General features: G+C 45.9%; 2 protein-coding genes across 4 annotated transcripts in view; both read right to left on the bottom strand.

Moving 5' to 3' along the window:
• arrb1 (arrestin, beta 1) overlaps positions 1 to 6,142 on the bottom strand; it is a 28,397-nt gene extending 22,255 nt beyond the window's left edge. Inside the window, exon 1 of one of the 2 annotated variants that reach the window (XM_020586491.1) lies at positions 5,766 to 6,142. In XM_020586491.1, coding sequence (XP_020442147.1) covers positions 5,766 to 5,785 — 20 coding nt within the window. In that variant the 5' untranslated portion in view covers positions 5,786 to 6,142. The remainder of the gene's footprint in view (positions 1 to 5,765) is intronic. The other variant, XM_020586490.1, reaches the window with a different exon arrangement.
• A 2,945-nt stretch (positions 6,143 to 9,087) lies between these two features.
• The window catches only part of atg16l2 (ATG16 autophagy related 16-like 2 (S. cerevisiae)), a 17,149-nt gene continuing 7,866 nt past the window's right edge, over positions 9,088 to 18,370 (bottom strand). For both annotated transcript variants that reach the window (XM_020586507.1, XM_020586508.1), the window contains exons 10-18: positions 17,080 to 17,185; positions 16,923 to 16,993; positions 16,727 to 16,798; positions 16,322 to 16,442; positions 16,145 to 16,250; positions 13,771 to 13,923; positions 13,635 to 13,682; positions 11,191 to 11,292; positions 9,088 to 10,308 (exon numbers count right to left, since the gene is read on the bottom strand). In XM_020586507.1, coding sequence (XP_020442163.1) covers positions 10,215 to 10,308; positions 11,191 to 11,292; positions 13,635 to 13,682; positions 13,771 to 13,923; positions 16,145 to 16,250; positions 16,322 to 16,442; positions 16,727 to 16,798; positions 16,923 to 16,993; positions 17,080 to 17,185 — 873 coding nt within the window. In that variant the 3' untranslated portion in view covers positions 9,088 to 10,214. The remainder of the gene's footprint in view (positions 10,309 to 11,190; positions 11,293 to 13,634; positions 13,683 to 13,770; positions 13,924 to 16,144; positions 16,251 to 16,321; positions 16,443 to 16,726; positions 16,799 to 16,922; positions 16,994 to 17,079; positions 17,186 to 18,370) is intronic.

Raw genomic sequence — 18,370 nt, 5'->3', positions numbered from 1 at the left:
CTGGCTTACAGAGCCACAAAGGAGAAATAACCGACGCTTGTAGGTTTTTCTGACTTTTGAGGGTCTCAAAAATCTTACGTTTTGGTTTTCACTGCAGAACAAAGAAATTTTGGAACATTGTGTCACATGCGATAAACATCTGTTAATTTCATGGTTGATTTTCAGAGATTTCATTGACTTTACAAAATCTTTTTCTGTAATAAATTCTGCCGATTCCCAGGACGTTGTAGGTTTGGTCCCACAATCAGCAGGACGGTGTGAAACCTGGATGTTCTCCAGCTACACAGAAATTTATTTATAAAGTATGAACATCTCACTTCCATCAGTAAGTAACAGCTGTGACAGTAGCTGTGTTTCTGCAGGACTGTGTGCAGGTGGGCTGGTTTTTGTTGTGCAGCTGCAGAGCCTCCCTCTCCTGCCCCGGCTCTCTGATCGATCTAGACTCTCTGACAGAGGGAGAGCCCTAACAGACTGATCAATATCTGATCTTTGTGTCAGCTTGCTGCCTGACAGACGGCTGAAGACTCCCTGGATACCACGCCGACAGCTGAGACTCTCACTGACCCCACGACATCACACCTGACAGCTGCAGAGTGATGGTGGTGAGGCAGGAGTTTCCACAGTGACGTTAACTGGATCCTGATCGCACCGCAGGGTTCTACCCATTCCAACCAAAACAGCAACTGTTAAATACTTCATATCCAAGCTCTGTTATTAGAAATGGAGCCATCACTCCCCACAGGATGTGACTCTCATTGTTTCCGAGTTAAACTGGGTACCAGCAGTTGGTGACTGGTTTCCTGTTCTCGAGCTGCCTTCAAAACAACAAGGACTACTGGAAGATGAATCCTACAACAAATCACAGCTGAAACCACAAAACCACCTCCTAGTTTCACTGCTTTGACTGTCTGCTGAACATGAAGCTTTCAACCAGACCCAACACTAGTCTCGGCCTGTGCTAGCAGCTCTGAGCTGGATGGGGACCAAGCTGCAGGCAGAGACGCTGGGACCAACACTGTGGACTGTCAACCTCCAGCAGAAAGTTGGGTTGGGGTGATCGTTAACTCAGGGAGGATCAGGGTCAGTCTTCTGTGCATCATGCCCCCATTGGGCAGGGCGTCATTTCTAAAAGCCCTGGCCCCTGCCCCCGAACCCAGCACTGAACCTGCTGAGGTCGATGCCTTCCTGCTAATATGGACTACTTCCCGTGAGGTTGGCAGTCCGCCATCTTGTCTGAAGGCCGTTTGTCTGGCTGTGGGGCTGTAGTTAGACACAGCGATGCTTTGAGCCAAACGCTCACATCAGTTTGGCAGCACCTAACGATGGCTTCATTATTAATTCATCAGCAATTCATTAATGATCACTTTCTCAATTAACTGACGGTTCTGTGTATAAAACGTTTCTTCCACTGAGCTCGTCTGTCCAACCTGGATGGAATGAGTTTGTCACATCAAAGAAAGGCAGCAGAGCTAATCACTTTCAACCAGTGAATGTTTTACATACAAAAACTGCCTGAAACAATAAATCATAATTGATCATTTCAGCTGTAAATATCAGCATGCTAACACGCTAATGTTTAGCTAGGGTGTACCATGTGTGTTAAGCCTGCTAAATTCTAATTAGCAGGCTAATTAGCAGCATACACAGAGAAGATCTGAAGCTCATAGTAAACAACAAAATGTTGACCTGGTGATGGTGCTAGTTTATTATGCTTTGTCCTGACAGGAAATGTCGACATGTTTCTGTGGTGGATCGACTGATGTTACACCCGTAAAGCCACGCAGCGACCATGCATCTGTTACTGCCTTATGTCCCTTTTACATCAGCTCTTGATGCCTCTTTATGTCAAAATCAGAACGTTTCCATCTGGAAACCTCAGGGGCATGTTGGATTCCTATTTGATCTTCTTAAAGCTACAGTAACTTCAGGTAGCATGAGACTCCAAACTAACCCACCCTGCTCTGCCCAGCGCGCCCTTCCCCTGCCCCACTCGGCTCTACTACCACCTGCTATGCCACACTCTGCCCAGCTCTTCAAATGTTTGTCCTCATGAAATTACAAAAAAAAACTCACTGATCAAGCAGAAATAAGTGAAAATCTGGCTGGTTAGAGTTCAGTCCAGCTCAAAACCTTTAGAAGCTCATATGTCTGCACTGCTGCCAGTTCAATGAGGCTGGGTCACAGGAGGCTTTGGCACCTTTTGGAGCAGATTTCTAGAACAACAATATTTGAAAAGCATTATAAGATGGCAGCTGGACTCAGTGGAGGGTCGCCTCTCATCTGAGAAGCGTCTTCACGTTTTCTTGGATGAGAGGTGAACTATCTTCAAGAATCTCTGGCACATCAGCGCTGCTGCATATACCACGACCTGGATGTCTTTCTCCATTAAGCACTGATGCATGATGGCAGTGGAGAAGTCACGCTCTCAGACTGGAAACCGTGGCCACAGACAGTGAGCTGGGAGAAACTGGTCAGCATCAACACTAATGGTCTGGTTGGAAATCTGCTGATGAAATCGTTGCCAAATGACAGGTTCAAATTCACGTAATGTGTGTGAGAGTCCAGACCCTGGTCTCGCTTATCAGTCCACAGGCCGAGAACGGCATCGCTGTGGAGAGTCTCTGGTCTGGTTACACAGCTCCGCTGCTTTGACAGACACACAATGTTCTGACAATGATAAACAGAAAGTCGCCAGCCTTTTTCCTTTACCTGTTAAATATACAAGATTTTGATGTTCTATCTCTCCTAGACCTGATAACATGTAGAAACATCTACCTGCCTTTTTCTTATGACTGTTTTTTTTTAAATGTGTCCATATATTTTGTCTGACTTTTCTTTTTTTGTATTCAACCTCTTAAAGTATAAAATCAAATATGTATTAAAACAGACAGAGAACATCTGAGACAGTGTCTGTCGTTTCAAATGAATCGATGATGTATAGAGGAACGTTTCTAGTTATCCAAACTAGACAAACAAGTGAGGGTGCTAACAAATGATTTGTTGTTAAAAAAAACTCAGACTGATCTGGAAGTTGTGACTTGGGCTGCAGAAATAAAGTTAGGTTGACAGAGAAGAGTTCTAAAAACATTCTGTATTAACGTGTCGTGGTCGTCACTATCAGCTCCAGACGTGTCAGAGCAGGTTTGAAGCGAATCAGGACAGATGACTGTGGACGAGTCGCTTTTACTTCTGTAAAAATCTCGTGTTGGCAGGGAAACATCTCGAGCAGCAGCAGCAGCGTTTGGTTGAGCTGCTCTGTATGTCTGACTGATCACACTGAACTCGTTAATATTCTGCTGACAACACACTTGCCATCCAGCCTGCAAACACAGAAACACACCCAACACTCAGATACGAGGCAACACCAGCCACCAAGCACAAAAAATACACATTCTGAATGTGCAACCCAAACAGCTTCAAGAGTGTCAATGACACCGGGTCCAGCTGGAGTAAAATTCACTGGACAAGGCACACGACGCAAAATTAAAGACGCCGTGACAGGAAAATAGAATAATAGAGAATAGTCGTTTGGGGTCGACTTTGGTTCAGTGGGTAGAGTGATCGTTTCTCAACCGGAGGGTTGGTGGTTCGAATCTCAGTGCCTACAGTCCATGTGTTGAAGTGTCCTTGGGCAAGACACTGAACCCCCGATGGCCATCGGTGTGAGTTGGCGCCGCAGATGGCTGCATCGGTTCTGTACCAGAAACAAATTCCATGTGTATGTAACATACTTGGCCAAATAAAGGTGCTGATTATTATTATTAAAGTAACTGGACCTGAGACATTACAGAAGAGACCTGGCTAGCTGCTGGCGGAGCCGTGGTCCAGGAATCAGCTGGGCTCCCCAACAGTTTGTGACGGGAGTGTGAACACACACAGTGTAAAATATTATTGCATACTAATGAAGGAGGACCATGAGTAATGTACCACCACTGATCAGTAAGTGACTAAAATTAAAGTACAACAGCAAAAGTAAACTCGTACTAAGCAGCGATGGACGACGGACTGACACCTTTACTAAAGTAAAAGCAGCAGTACCACAGTCTACAAATACTCCACTACAAGCCAGTAGTTACTTAAAGTACAAAAGTTCTACCAGCAAAACTTAATTAAAGTACTTGTTCTGCAGAGGAACGATTCATGTTACTGCTGCTTTCGTGTGTTTGTTGCACTTCGCTGCCAGTTCGAACTCCATGAACTGTGGAAGTTTCAGCTACAGATGTTCTGTAACAGCAAACCCTGATACACGGTACCCGTATTTGTCTACTACAAATAAAACTCACAGGGCTGACGACAACACAATCACGGATTATGTGAGTTAAAATCAAACGTACAGAGTTCGGTTGTGATGACCGACCCCACTACCAGGGTGAGTTCTACCACTAGCTGGGGACAGAGGTAACAACAAGACAGAATTTGCTGAAAGACCTGCAAAGTGACAAATAAAAGGATGTGTGTGTCTGGGGGGCATCCATCTTTCAAAATGTGCATGTGTCACATAAAAGTTCAATCAATGTCACAGATGTGGCAAATGTAGATGCTGCCCCTGGGGGTCAGGGTCTGTGGGCCCTGACCCGACACTGGACTGGACCCACACTTCTTTTGGTCTCGAGTCTGCCGAATGCACATGATGCAGAGAATCTCTTCAGTAGCATCTCCTGGTCATCAGGCTTTACGGTGGAGATGCACTGTTACACCCGCCCCCGCCCCAAACATCCAGCTACATAGCTAACAGCTTAGCATGCAGGTTTGGAGTTAGCAGGACTGCCAAGCATCAAACTAGAGTAGATGCTGCTTTAGGTCACCCAAGTCAAACCACTACCTTCAATACAGTGAAAACTTCTTCTCCTTCTATCAGTTGTTCCCACCTAACTATCCTCAGCATCCTCTATTCTCACCCCAATTAACTTCATGTCCTCTTTTAGCACATCCATATATCTCCTCTTTGGCCTTCCTCTTGACCTCTTGCCTGGCAGCTCCATCCTATTCTCAGACCTATACTCCTGCCTTTCCTCTTCTCTCTGTGTCTATGAATCCTTCTACCTCCTCTCCTTCTTCAACCAACAGTAGTCTGATTTCCGCCAGCACCCTGTAGGTCAACAGCACTGGTGGCGGTCGTTGTTAGCCCGGGCCTCGACCGATCCGGTATAGAATTCACACTGATGATTCGCATGTTTAAATTTGGCATGTTTTTATGCCGGATACCCTTCCTGACACAGCCCTCTATTTATCCAGGCTTGGGACCGGCACAGAAGTCACTGGCTTGCAACCCCTGGGGGTAGATTCTTCCATACAATGAAAACTAGTCAACAATAATCTTTGCTTTATGTGAAAATCTGTTTTTTTTGTCCCTCAAGTCCACAGTGTCGTCCACAGAGAGTCGCCGCTGCTCCTGTCAGCTCAGAAAGAAACTGGGAATGTTTGGTAGTGATACTGTCACTGCAGCTCTTTTCTGACTGGTCAAACTGGGAGTGTTACAGCTGACCCAGTGTTACATTCCTCCCCTACCTCGCCCAACACTGAATGTCACCATGCTTCCTGTCGGTCTGCACTATCAAAATAAAGGCCAACAAGAAAAAAAACCTTATACAGAAGAAATGATGCGTGCCCTGCGCACAGAGACCTGCTGGAGGACCTGGTTGAACGTTATGTAATGTTACCACAACACACGCACAACACACGTCTGGATCTGTGTTTACACACTACACTACACACACACACACACACACACACACACACACACCTCGTGTATCACCACGTCTCACCTGGTTCCTTTATCTCCCATCCTGACGACGCCGTCGAGCCACAGACGATGGAGGAGGATGAGGATGGAGGGATGCCGTCACCTTGGAAACTGGGGGCTCTCTCTCTCTCTCTCTCTCTCTCTCTCTCGCTCTCTCAGGAAGTCGTCGTCATGCCGTCAGTCTCCTCGGCAGGAGGAAAAACCTCCATCTGAGCTCTGGTCCACCGAGCGACTGACTGAGCCCTACGCTCTGCTCTTCCTCCTCTTTATCTCACCCTCCCTTCCTCCCTCTCTCTCCTCTCGTTGCCTGTCGACGTCTCTCTCTCCCGTCAGGCTCATTAGCAGTAAACTGCGTTAAAACATGAAACACCCCGAGGAAAGGTTTTATTTGTCTCCGACATTAACAGCACGCTGACAGCTGGACCTCCAGCATCCACCCCTCCCTCCAGCCATCCGTGGCCTTTAGTAAATAAATAAATATGAATTCATACTTTGTAAACTTGGCACCACGTCCAGAATAGGAAGCACACCGGAGTTTGAAGCATCTGTATGGAAGCCCGGTGGCGCCCAAACGGCTGGCAGCAAGAAATGAGAATCAAGTCACGGACATATTTACAGCGTCATATTAAAACGCAAACGATGCTATTACATGTTCCCGTTTCGCTAAAGGGTGGGGAGGTGTACGAGCCATGACACAATACAAAAACATTATGTGTAACAGTGTGATGCCGCGCACGTCCGAGCCATTTGTTTGATTCACGTTTCCATATTCATTTAGTGTCTATATGACAAACTACGCTGTGTCTTTAGGAGAATCACCTATAAATAAAAACAGCTAAATGACGCGTTTACCTGGACGTTCAGACCCGACTGACCGTGCCAGGTCACTAAAGGTCAAATCCAAGTTTAAGAGGACAAATGACTAAATATGGTAAATATACATTAGTAATATTGATATCATCATCATCATCATTAACTTTGTATTGTCAAGACGTGGCTCTTGGCTCGAGTGCGAGGACGCGCCCTCCATCCCCACTGACTCTGGCACAGCTGGTTGCTCTGCCCCTCCTGAGTTCTGGCTTTATGTGCATATAACTGAAATCCCACCAACCTCTTTCTGTTGCTGGGTGTTTCACGACTTATGTAACTTGAATCCTTTATAGAGGATGTGACGTTGCAACAGACACATACCGAGCAACCAAGACCCCAAACCAAGTTTCCAGTTGATCTCCACAGAAATGCCAAAGACGCAGCTGCAGGACGACTCAGACTAAAAGCTGGCCCTATGGTGCAATAGCAGGTTTCACTGTGTGTGAAAGTCTGTTTTCTCTGGAGAAACCACTTCCCCCATTGAGGACTGGCCTGCTGCTCTCAGTGTAGCGGTTCTGGTGACAGGCCTACGGTCCAGTTCAGTGCAGAGACCAGGCCCTGAGGGCCGGCGGCCGGTCAGGTGGGAGTAAGGACCTCGGTGTGAACGTGCCTGCGGCCTCACCATCACCACTCCCGATGAGACTTCAACAGTTTGTCATTAAGTCTAAAAAGTAAAGGCCCGAGAGTAGAGACGGCAGGATGAAGGAGGGATGGGTGGAGCCCGGGGTTGGTTGAATGGACTCTGTTCGCTCACTGGTTAGATACTGGACACACTTATCATCCGCCGCTGACACGACACGTCAGTGTGTGGCCTTCAGCAGACACGTGTACAGACCATCACACAATTCGGCTATGATTTTGGGAGAGTAAGGGAAACCCCAACATGAGGCTGCATTAAGTCACGTGAAGTCGATCTGTGTCTCCAGGTGGTTTAAGCAGAGCTCGGTCTACGTGTGAACGTAGGCGTGCAGGTAGGACGAGCCACATTACAACCACTGGCCAGTGATGTGATGGGAATTATCTTGATATCATGGCACCTGTCCGTTTTTGATGTTGTGAGGTGAAACCGTGATGGCTGGCGACCAGGTCAGAGCACCTCCCAGGCTGCAGGTTTTGCTGGGTGTTCCTGGTCTGCAGTAGTCAATACCGACCAGTGGTCCATGGAAGGATAAACAGGGAACTGGCGACAGGGTCATGGGCGCCCAAGACTCACTGATGCATGTGGGAGCGACGGCTAGCCCGCGTTGTCCGATCCCACAGAATAGCTACTGTAGCACAGACAGCTGGAAAACCCAGTGCTGGTTCTGATAGAAAGGTGTCAGAACACAGTGCATCGCAGCTTGCTGCAGATGGGGCTGTGTAGCTGCTGACCTCTGTCCAGTGCACCTACAATGGGTATGTGAGCTTCAGAAGTGGACCATGCAGCAGTGGAACAAAGTGGCCTGGTCTGTGAATCACATTTTCTTTTACATCACGTGAATGTTACTGTCACACGTAGCACCTATCCAAACACTGTTCCACCCCTGAGGGCTTGAGGAGCACGACGATGAGTTCAAGGTGTAGACTTGACCTCCAAATTCCCCAGATCTCGATCTAATCAAACATCTGTGGCCTGTGCTGGACTAACAAGTCCGATCCATGCAGGCCCCACCTCACAGCTTACAGGATTTAAAGGATCTGCTGATGATGTCTTGGTGCCAGATACCAGAGGAGACCTTCAGAGGTCTGTGGAGTCCAGGCCTCAACAGGTCTGAGCTGCTTTGGTGGCAGGACGGGGCCTACACAATATGAGGCAACTGGTTTAATACAGCAACGTGGAACAGAACTGTTCAGTCTGCATTTGTGAAGCTGTGACAAAAATCAGTTCTGACAGTTTCTGCAGGTTCACTAATCTCTAATTAATCAGTGGTAATTAATTAATGATCTGGACCTGGACCTGACAAAGCAGAACGTGGATGAATGAAGATTCAGATATTTCAACTTTATATTGTCTAAAGTCCAAATGTGACTTTTCCATAAAGTCTGGTGTCTGGAACAGCAGAACTGGAGTTTTCAGCCCTTTTGTCCTGAGACAAAATGTCTTTAAGGGTTACTGAGACATTATGTTCCTGCCTGCACCAGGCTGAAGATAAGATTCTGTAAAGGACATTTAACACTTTTTAATACCTCTGAATGTCTTTTTTAAAAACTAAACTAGTGCTTTTGCTCAGACCTGCAGACCCATGTGAAGAAATGCCTCCAGGTCCTTCAACACAACTGAACCTCTGCTGCCGAGATAAGATCCAAAGGCACTGCCTTCCATACTCTCCTGATTCCTGGATACCGAACGAACAGCAGCACAGGAGAGGTCCGCTCACCTGTAACCAATCCAAACTTCCAAATTTAAGTTTTTACTAAATAAAAGAAATCATCACGTCTATTCTGACTGGATGAGCTCAGCTTGCCCTGTGCACACAAATAAACCGTCACAACAGTCCTACTCATTGTTTATTGTAGTATAAAGTCTCCCAACAGCCAGCAACCACGAACAAAACACTTAACGTAACTGACATCGCTCGCTACAGCAGGCAGGCAATATGAAGGACTTTTGAGAAAAATGGATTCAAAGCATTTGAAGGCCCGCAGAACCCCTGACACCAACCTCTGTGCTCAGAATCAGCTGTCAGAAACACTTTTAAAGCACAGTTAGGTCCTGTCATCACAGAGGTTTTCTCCACGACCAAGGAGATCATGGTGGGTTTTAGGAGAACCAGGAACCAGGCCTTTAAATGGGTGAAGTGACCTGTTTTGGCGTGTGCAAAATGCTTCACTGCAGTGTGATGGGCAGCCTGAGATGTCTCCGAACACATCGCACAAGTAGTCACACAAAGACACTGTCTTCTCTGGATGTGGTGAGGCGTCCTAGATGCTGCACCAAGTGTCTTCCACTTTAAAACACTACACAGGCTAAAAGCAGTAACTCCAAAGTCTGCTGCCCAAATCCAGTTTCTGACTGCGCCATGTTAACTTTAGTCTGTAAACAACTTGCATTCAATTTAATTTCCAAACACTCAGCTTAGTTCTAGAATGCACCATGTTAGTATCTGACAGCTACACAGTAGGTTGAGCTGCTGAATGCCCCACAGTAGTTTTAGTTCCAGAACATCCCATGTGCATGTTAGTCTGTGAAAAATAACAAAATAGAACATAGAAAAAAACACAAACATAATAAAGTCAATCCTGTTTGGATCCCCAGAGTTTTTACATTTTTTGGTTGAAATCAGATGTTTGTGATCTTTGAGTCCTCCTCCTGGAAAATGTGTTTCCCATCGTCTTTGCTTCATGGTCACATATTTTAAATGTTACTGAATGTCCTGCAGTTTTCCCTTTGTTCAGATAATCCAGTAAAAGAAGCTTAAAGTGTTCCCTCAGTAATACCTGTTAATACTCCACAGTTAGGGTAAAAAAAAGAAGCACCAAGCTTAAAGTTTCATGTACTGTTTGTCCCATGAACAAATATCTTAAAAATCCCAAATTCTCCCTGATCAGGTTGCTTTTTCAGGTTAGGCGTGATGTGTGGGCTGTTGCCTTGACAACGTGACCTCCTCATGGGCTGGTTGTTTCAGATGTCACTCCAGAGGACGGCCCACCGACTCTTGTCCACGCTGACGACGTATTCGCCAGACAGAGACCAGGACACGGCACTGATGGAGGAACTAGGAGAAAGAGGAGACTTTAAAGGTGAAGTGAAAGGAACAGTTCACTCTGGTATGCAACATGAAGTTCCTCAGGGAAGCATCTTAGAGCTTCAGATCCTTGTTTAATCTTTATAAGCTTTAAAAGAAACATTTAGTAAAAGATTATTACACTAGTGAAACTTTAGTAAAGTTATGTATTTGTCTTTAACACAGAGTTCCTCAGGGAGGCATCTTAGAGCCCCTGCTCTTTGTACCAAGCCTTAGAGATTTTCAGGAACATTTAATATTTGGACATTTAATGATATTTACTCTGGAGCGTTTATTGATCATGATTATTATATACTTAGAGTAACCTAACTTCATTTGTGGGGAGTCAAGATGAGAAAACCTGCCTAAATGCAGGGTGGCTGTGGCTTAGGAGGTAGAGCGGGTCATTTTCTAAACAGAGGATTAGCGGTTCGATTCCTGGCTTGTCCAGTCAACGTGTTGACGTGTCCTTGAGCAAGACACTGAACCCCTAGTTGCTCCCGGTGATGACACCGGTGTGTGAATGTGAATGGCCAAGTAGTGTGAAAGCGCTTTGAGTGAGCTGTAAAGCGTAGAAAAGCGCTGTACAAGTATAAGACCATTAAATAGTTTAAAGCCTCATTTATGTCTACTGAACATCAAAAACTCTTCAAAAACATTTTTCATGCAACTCTGAATATGAACATTTTCCATTGTGGACAAGCAAACAGGCTGTTAATGAAAAGGACACAAATCAAGTTGGGGCCAAATCAGCAACCAGGGTCCGGTCTTACTTTTACACCATACAGAGATTTAAAACAATGTTAAATAAACAGTCTAAACTGGTTTGGTTGTCATTTATTGATAAGGTGATCAATATTTCCGATCTCATACTTGTGTTTGCCAGGGAGGTGGGTCTCCAGGTTGCCGGTGGCGACATTCCAGGTGTAAACGGCACCATCTGCTGATCCGGCTGCCAGGAAACAGCCGTCTGGACTGAAGAGAATAAATGTCAGGTTAGACCGAGAGAGAACAGGGTTCTAGTCTGTTCAGGACTCAAATTTGGCACTACCAGCAGGATTTGTCTGAGTCAGGTCTTAAAGTTGTGGGCTTGGGTCCCAGTTTTAGGTCTATGCAAAACTTTACTAAGAACCAGTGGAATTCTGCAGTGAAAAGCTGGAACAAAGTTATTGTTGTACAACTCAGAAGGTTCCTGAGTCAGGTCCAAGTTAAGAGCAACACGTTTCATGACAAACATGTCAAATCAGAACCTAAAGGTCTCAGGTAAAGTCTCAGTTCAAGACCAACATCACACCAGAGAACCAACTAGCCGACTACAGGTCATGTGATCGTTCACTGCTGCAGTAATCTGTATTCCTTCACTTCCTGCCACGGTGTCACAGTAAAAGCCTGCTCAGCAAAAGGTTTGTGGCGGCTCAGGTTCAGTCTGCTGAGTGAAGTTTGGACAGTTCAGGTTCTTTTGTCGCCGATTCCTGAACATTTATTTTCAACGGATGATTCAATCTATCAAAATTTACTCTCAAGCATCGTCTGACAGGTGCTATCATCCTGTCTGAAGGAGGTTACTGAGGGACACCGTCTTTACTGTACTTATAAAAGAACATCCACACAGCTGTAGTGTTACTCTTCAGTTTACTGTGATAATTGCAAGGCAGTACTCAGCACATTGCCTGAACACGGAAGTGGATAATGTGGCTGTATAGTTGTACATTTGGTGCGATTCTAAATTGCACTAAAACCTATAATTAAACAATCAGACAAGTTTTCAAAGATAATATTCAGTTTTAATGGATCTCTGTCAGCGTCTTTGAGTCAACGGAGCTCTACACAAATGAGTGTGCAGTTACAGGGTGTTCCTTAGAGAATAATGCTGCCTTAATTTAATTAGCACCAAATTACTGAGTTATTTTCAGGAAATGTGCAGGGATGTTTTATTATAGAACTCATAAAACCAAGATGCGTTGTGTTAGAGTGGAGATGACAGCTGCTGGATCCAGCCGAGTGGATTCACGACGGTTTACCAGCAGTTCATCACAGCGCCTGTGTGGAGCTACAGAGGGAGGCCAGCCTGGCCGACTGACTGACTTTGGATTCAAACACAATTTATGTATTTAGTGCTGGCAGACAGCTGAACAGACGCTGAGCATACTGGTCCTGCTGTCGTCATGGAAACAGCAGAAAATGAACGACAGCAGCTCATCCCTCCTGTCTCTATTTTAATCTGTTGACCAGAAACACGCCGATAGACAGCAGGGAATTAAATATACAAACACCAATGCTAAACCATTTTTACCTGAGTGAACCTGTGACATCACAAAACATTAGCAAACCCTGCTCTCACCCTGGTGTCGCCAGCCCGTCCATTATTTCTGCCACCTTTACATGAACACGACCAGCCTTGTTGGGAGGGATCACCTGGGGACAGAGACCCTGTTTGCACGCAGCAGGTCAGGAAGCAGGCATTATCAGGACTTTTTCCTCATACTGACTCATGAAACCAAGAGAAAGATCAAGATTTCCATCATGTCTTCCACAGTCTGAGCTTCACTTCTGCTGGTTTAATGACACCGACTGTAGAATCAGCTCCACCTGCTGTTTATCTTTGTCAGCCAGTTAAGTTCAGGGGCGTGGGGGTCAGTGGTGGCTAACTAACCCAAGCTGCACATTATATTCAAAGTGGGTTCACTCCTTACTGAACTCAGTTCTGCTATCACAACAGTGTTTCTGTTGCTGAATGTGTTTTTGCATCTCTGTGTCTCCACACTGTCATGGGTTTCGTCTTAACACCTGCGGTGTGTTTTCCTGGTTCTACTGGTCCTCAGTACTGGGACAAAAAAAAAAAAACACTACATGGATCAGATTGCTCCCAGGTCGCTGCCGACACTACTGTCTGTGAGACACTGCTGACGGTGCTGCAGACTCCTGATCAGATGTGTCACATGGCCTGTGTTTATTTGAGGTGATGAACTAACATTCATGAACAAGGTTCCTGCTGGTAACTGTCACCACCTTCTACATGATGAATGCAAGGTGTTTCTATCCAACATTAAGTGCTGAGAATGACTTTCATGGTTAGCTAGGTTCACTCTGAACAGTTGTCTTAAAACTGGACTTTGATATTTTCTGTCTTTATGGACACAATAACATCAGCCTGATGCAGAGAAGCTGTGACGTTTGGCTTGTGAGCAAAACACTGAAATCGGATCTCTGGATACTTTGAGTTTGGCATCAGAATCATATCAGGAGAGAAAAACTGTCAGGTTTCTCTGCAACACCACCCTGACTGAAGGACCGGGTTCCTTCAGGGGTGAACTCACCTGATCACAGCTTTGGTGCTGTCGCTGCCACATTTAAACCCGTCAGCTCTGAGACAGAAACACAGAGACAGTCAGCCTCACGGTCCACACAGCTGCTCATTAAAACACAATGTTTCTTAAACTCTGAAGTTTCTACCTGAAGCACATGCGGTCATTGCTCCACCTCCTCAGGTCGACCAGCTGGAGACAGTTGTCACGGCAACAGCTAAGCAGCTGGCGATGGTCAACACTGATGTCCAGTGAGGTGACTTTGCCCTGAGCAGGAAACTCCTGAACACAGCTCGCCGCCCTGAGTGTGAGACATCAGTTTCAGTTAACCTGATCCGACACACGTTGCTCTGGCGGCCACACATGGAGGAGCACCAATCAGTGTGGCAGAATCAATCTAAACAGAATCTGTGCTGCTGCTCCTCCGAGTCAAAAGGAGCCAACAAGGGGGTTCGAGGATGTGATCAGGATCTGCTTGGACAAGGGTTTTCCAAACATGTGCAGCTAGTAAGGGGTCCTGAGACAGACCCAGAACTCATCCAGTCTGTGAACGCCTCGGGACCCCAGGAGGAGCCGGGAAAACGGCGATGGGGAGAGGGACATCCGGACTTCCTTGATGAAGCTGCCGCCACCGTGATGCGACTCCAGATAAGCAGTAGTGGAAACTGCTTTTACTCAAGTAAAATATTGTACTTTTCTGAAACTACATTCATCTGACAACTGGAGTTTACTTTTCAATCTGGGATTTTACTCTGTGTGAAGACATTTACTGTTTATACTGATCAGCCGTAACATGATGACCACCTGCTTAAGACTGTGAACACAGCAGTCAACCAGCACTCGTGTCGCTCAGACACTCACTGTGCATGTTGTGGGAATCTGTTTGCTATCGTAGTTATACTCTCTCAAAGAGCACAAACTTGTCCAGCATTTGGTGATTAGAAACATGTAAAAGCAGTGAAAACTGTGGTGGTGAGGACCAGTTAGACTCACTCCTGCTGTGATATCACCACTGAATGCGCCTCTTCACAGAGGCCAATGCACAATATTTCTCATTTTCACCCATTTTAACAATGGTTCAAACACAAAGGAACTTCTTTGAAAAGTACAAATGGAATTTTACAATTTTATCTACAGTAGGTCGACATCAGTGAGCCCTGGGCGTCCACGACCCTGTGGCTGGTTCACCGTCTGTCCTTCCTTAGACACTGTGGTAGGTCCTGACCACTGCAGACCGGGAACACCCAACAGGACCTGCAGGGGGACGCTCTGACCCAGTGGTCAGCCATCACAGTCTGGACCTTGTCAGAGTCGCTCAGATCCTTACACTGCCCGTTTCCTGCTTTCAACACATCAGCTTCAAGGACTTGAATACCCCCCCACAGTGACAGGTGCCACTGTAACGACATAATCTTATTCATTTCACATCAGTAGCCACAATGTTACGGCTGATCAGTGTACCATAGGAAACAGTGCCGGCACTATTATACCCCGACTTCTCCTTGTTCATTTATGTTTGGATTTTTTTCTCTTTTGTCTTCATCGTTCTTTACACGGAGGCACACATACATGTGCAGATGATTGTACGCAAGTGTAAACGTACAAATATATATGCATGTGTGGGACATTGGGTGGATACTGTACAGAATATGGGTATGAGTAGTACCCCTGGTGTATATTTTCAGTAAACAGACTTTACATCAGAAATTGGCTTTAAATCTATAGTGTTGATTAAAATCTCACTTCAAATTAAAAGGCATCATTATGATTATTAAAGTTTGACCAATCACAGCCCAGTGAATGTTGTTATTGTCCAATCAATAGTCAGGGAGGATGGTGGTATCTGATTGGTGGAGAGAGCTGTCAATCATTTGCTTGTTGAAACCCGCAAAGAGGTGGGAGGGGTGTCTCTGGGCTGAGCTGTTGCTAGGTAACAGAGGGAGACGGGTAGCTGTGAAGACAGCCAGGAGAATGAAGGAGAGGCATCAGTGTCACGTCAGTCAGAACAGAGCGGCCATGTTTCCACCGTTTCCACTGATCCCTAAAGTTCCTGATCCGGCCAAGTGAAACTGTTTGTTGTGCTGTTCAGGTCACAGCAAACAGAATCCACTGGAATCTGAGTCTAATGAAAGAAACTGAAGAGAAAACATGGAGAGGGCTTAAGGGTTATGAAAAGGAAACATGAAATGATGAAGAAGCAGCCAGGCAGTTATTCGGGGGTAAAGGTTGTGTAGTGAAGGAGCAACACGATGAAGAGGAGAAGTGTAAAGAAAGGAAGCAGTGCCAAGGTGAAACCAGCTGTGGATATATCAAAGCAGTAAAGGACTGAAGTTATGGAGTCAAGTCGTGAAAGGGTGAAGATGTGGCCAAGCACTGAAGTGAAGTGGTGACAAAGCAAAGAGGGGTAAACGAGGGTGGTGAAGCAATTAAATAAAGCGTTCAATTAAAAAGATGAAGAATACATGTGGTGAAAAACAGAACTAATAAAGCAGCATTTAAAAATATGAAACAAAGGTCATCACCTGGTGTCCCAGACTCTGATCTTACAGTCGTAGTGCCCACTGATGATACAGTTATCAGAACAGACCAGGTCACTGCAGTATGACGCCACTTCAACTACCTGCACACCTGCAGGGACAGGTCCACTAGTCAGTGAACAGCCAATCGGCAGTCGGTGATCAGTTATTGATCAGACTCACAGGCAGCTCTGTGCAGGTCCCACAGTCTGATGGTTCTGTCTGCACTTCCTGTCACCACCTGATGAGGTGAACTGCCAAACCTCGCCGCCGTCACCTTCCTGCTGTGACCTGTCAGAGTCAACTGTGACAGACGGGTAGAGAGAGACAGACAGGTGAGGCAGTCCAAGGAGCAAGTGCTGCAACTGAGGAACCAATCCCAGACGGGTATCTACATGTACTAATTTGCAGACTGAGAAAACGTCAGGGGCCAAAAGGCCGGCCAAGTAACGCTCGCCAATCTCTGAAAACTTCATGTTCACGAGTCACTATCCACAAGTCCGAGTCAAGTCTGCAGTCAAGTAGAGCTGTGAGTCAAGTCGAGGTCTGTTTGTGTTTGTTTGGTTGCACTCAGTCTGTAACAGGTACCTTGGGAATGGAGTCATCCAGCTGCCACAACAAGGCCGACTTATCGTAGGATGCCGCGAGGACCCTGAGACCCTGGAAAGAGAAATCAGCCACAGACACCAGCCTGTCATCATCAGCCTGTAAGTGTGTCAGTAAGTCAGCAGGAGTTTTGATTTCAAAATGCAGACTAGAGAGCGAGATCAGGTGTTTGACTCACTGTTGGGTCAAACTCGATGCAGGTGATCCCCTCAGTGCTGCCATCCAGAGTCGCTCTGTGAGTCAGCGAGCCTGATGACATCATTAGTGATGTCAGAACACCTCATCACAAACACTCAAACAACAACAAAAACAACAACAACAGCTATAGCGTGTACCTGCTCTGACCTCCCACAGCTTGACGACTCGGTCCGTTCCTCCAGTGGCCAACAGGACTGAGCTGGAGCTGAACCTCACAGCGTTGATGCCTTGCTCATGGGCCTCCTGAGAGAGAGCAGTAAACGGTTCACAGTGAACGAGTGAGAGAGCAAAGCTCCTGTACACACTGGTTAGCTGTAGCTCATTAGCAGTGATCACAGTCAACACAGGCCAGCTGACCTGAGTGTAAGCTGTGTGCACATCCTTCACAGACTGACACTGTCCAGGACCTTCTATGCTCTACAGCGTGTCCGAGATCCTGCACCATGTAGATACATGCTGTTTTTTAAGGGATACAGACGCTGAGATGTAGCAGTGATAACCCTGAGTACATCTGCTGTTGAGGGCAATATCTATGGCACGGTAACTTTCAGAATTGCAGGTGGGGTGGCGTGATCTCTGAAGCCCTCTGCCCTCCGTTCAGCTCAGATGTGAAGCAGGTTGTCATGCTGGATCGTTTCCTCTCTGCAGTGACCTCTTTTAAACCACTTCTTCCCAGAAAAGCTTTGGATGACTTCATCAGTGTGGATAATGACGTTCGAGAGGCAGAGCGAGCTGCATAGGTTCGTGATCAACTAGTATCCAAACGACTTGTAATAATGAACAGTGGTGTATTTTATATTTGTCTCCTTTGACTACATTTATTTCATTTTTAAACAAGTTAACATTATTCTAAACATTTTACTGTGGTCTGTTTATAACTTGGCCTTTGCTGGATTCTTTGGACCCTTCTGTTTCTCGTGACCTTGTGCTGCTAAGGCGCCGTTTAACCTGTCACTAAAACACACAGTGAGGAAGTTGAGACTTATTTTTACTTGACTTTCCCTAGCTGAGTAGTTCCTCCTGAAACTACAGCGGACATGTTTCTTACTTCAGCTTTGTGAACCTGTGATTATCGCCACATGATGTAAACCAGTGGTTCTCAAACATTTGTCATTCCCCATTTAAGAGAGTGGGCGAATTTTCAAGCCCCACTTGTCAAAAAAATAACGAAATCGGCCAAATTTTAAATGTCAAATAACACTAAGTTCAAAACGGATAAAATATAAATGTAACTATCGTTTGACAGAGGGATAGTTTTCAATTTTGCAGCACTTGTCTCATCCAGCATAATCGACACCATGTCTACAGCAGCAGGGAGAATGAGCTGCTCAGCTATTGTGTGGTTTTTTGCACTGGACAATTCTGTATCCAACTTTGAAGGAAGCCATTTGTGCTTTGCTGTTCACTGATGTGGATTTTACCGAGCGA

This window comes from Monopterus albus, unplaced genomic scaffold (genome assembly GCF_001952655.1).
Source record: "Monopterus albus unplaced genomic scaffold, M_albus_1.0 scaffold410.1, whole genome shotgun sequence".
Classification (NCBI taxonomy): Eukaryota; Metazoa; Chordata; class Actinopteri; order Synbranchiformes; family Synbranchidae; genus Monopterus; species Monopterus albus.
Note: the sequence above shows the minus strand (reverse complement) of the source record. Positions and strands in the feature narration are given on the sequence as shown.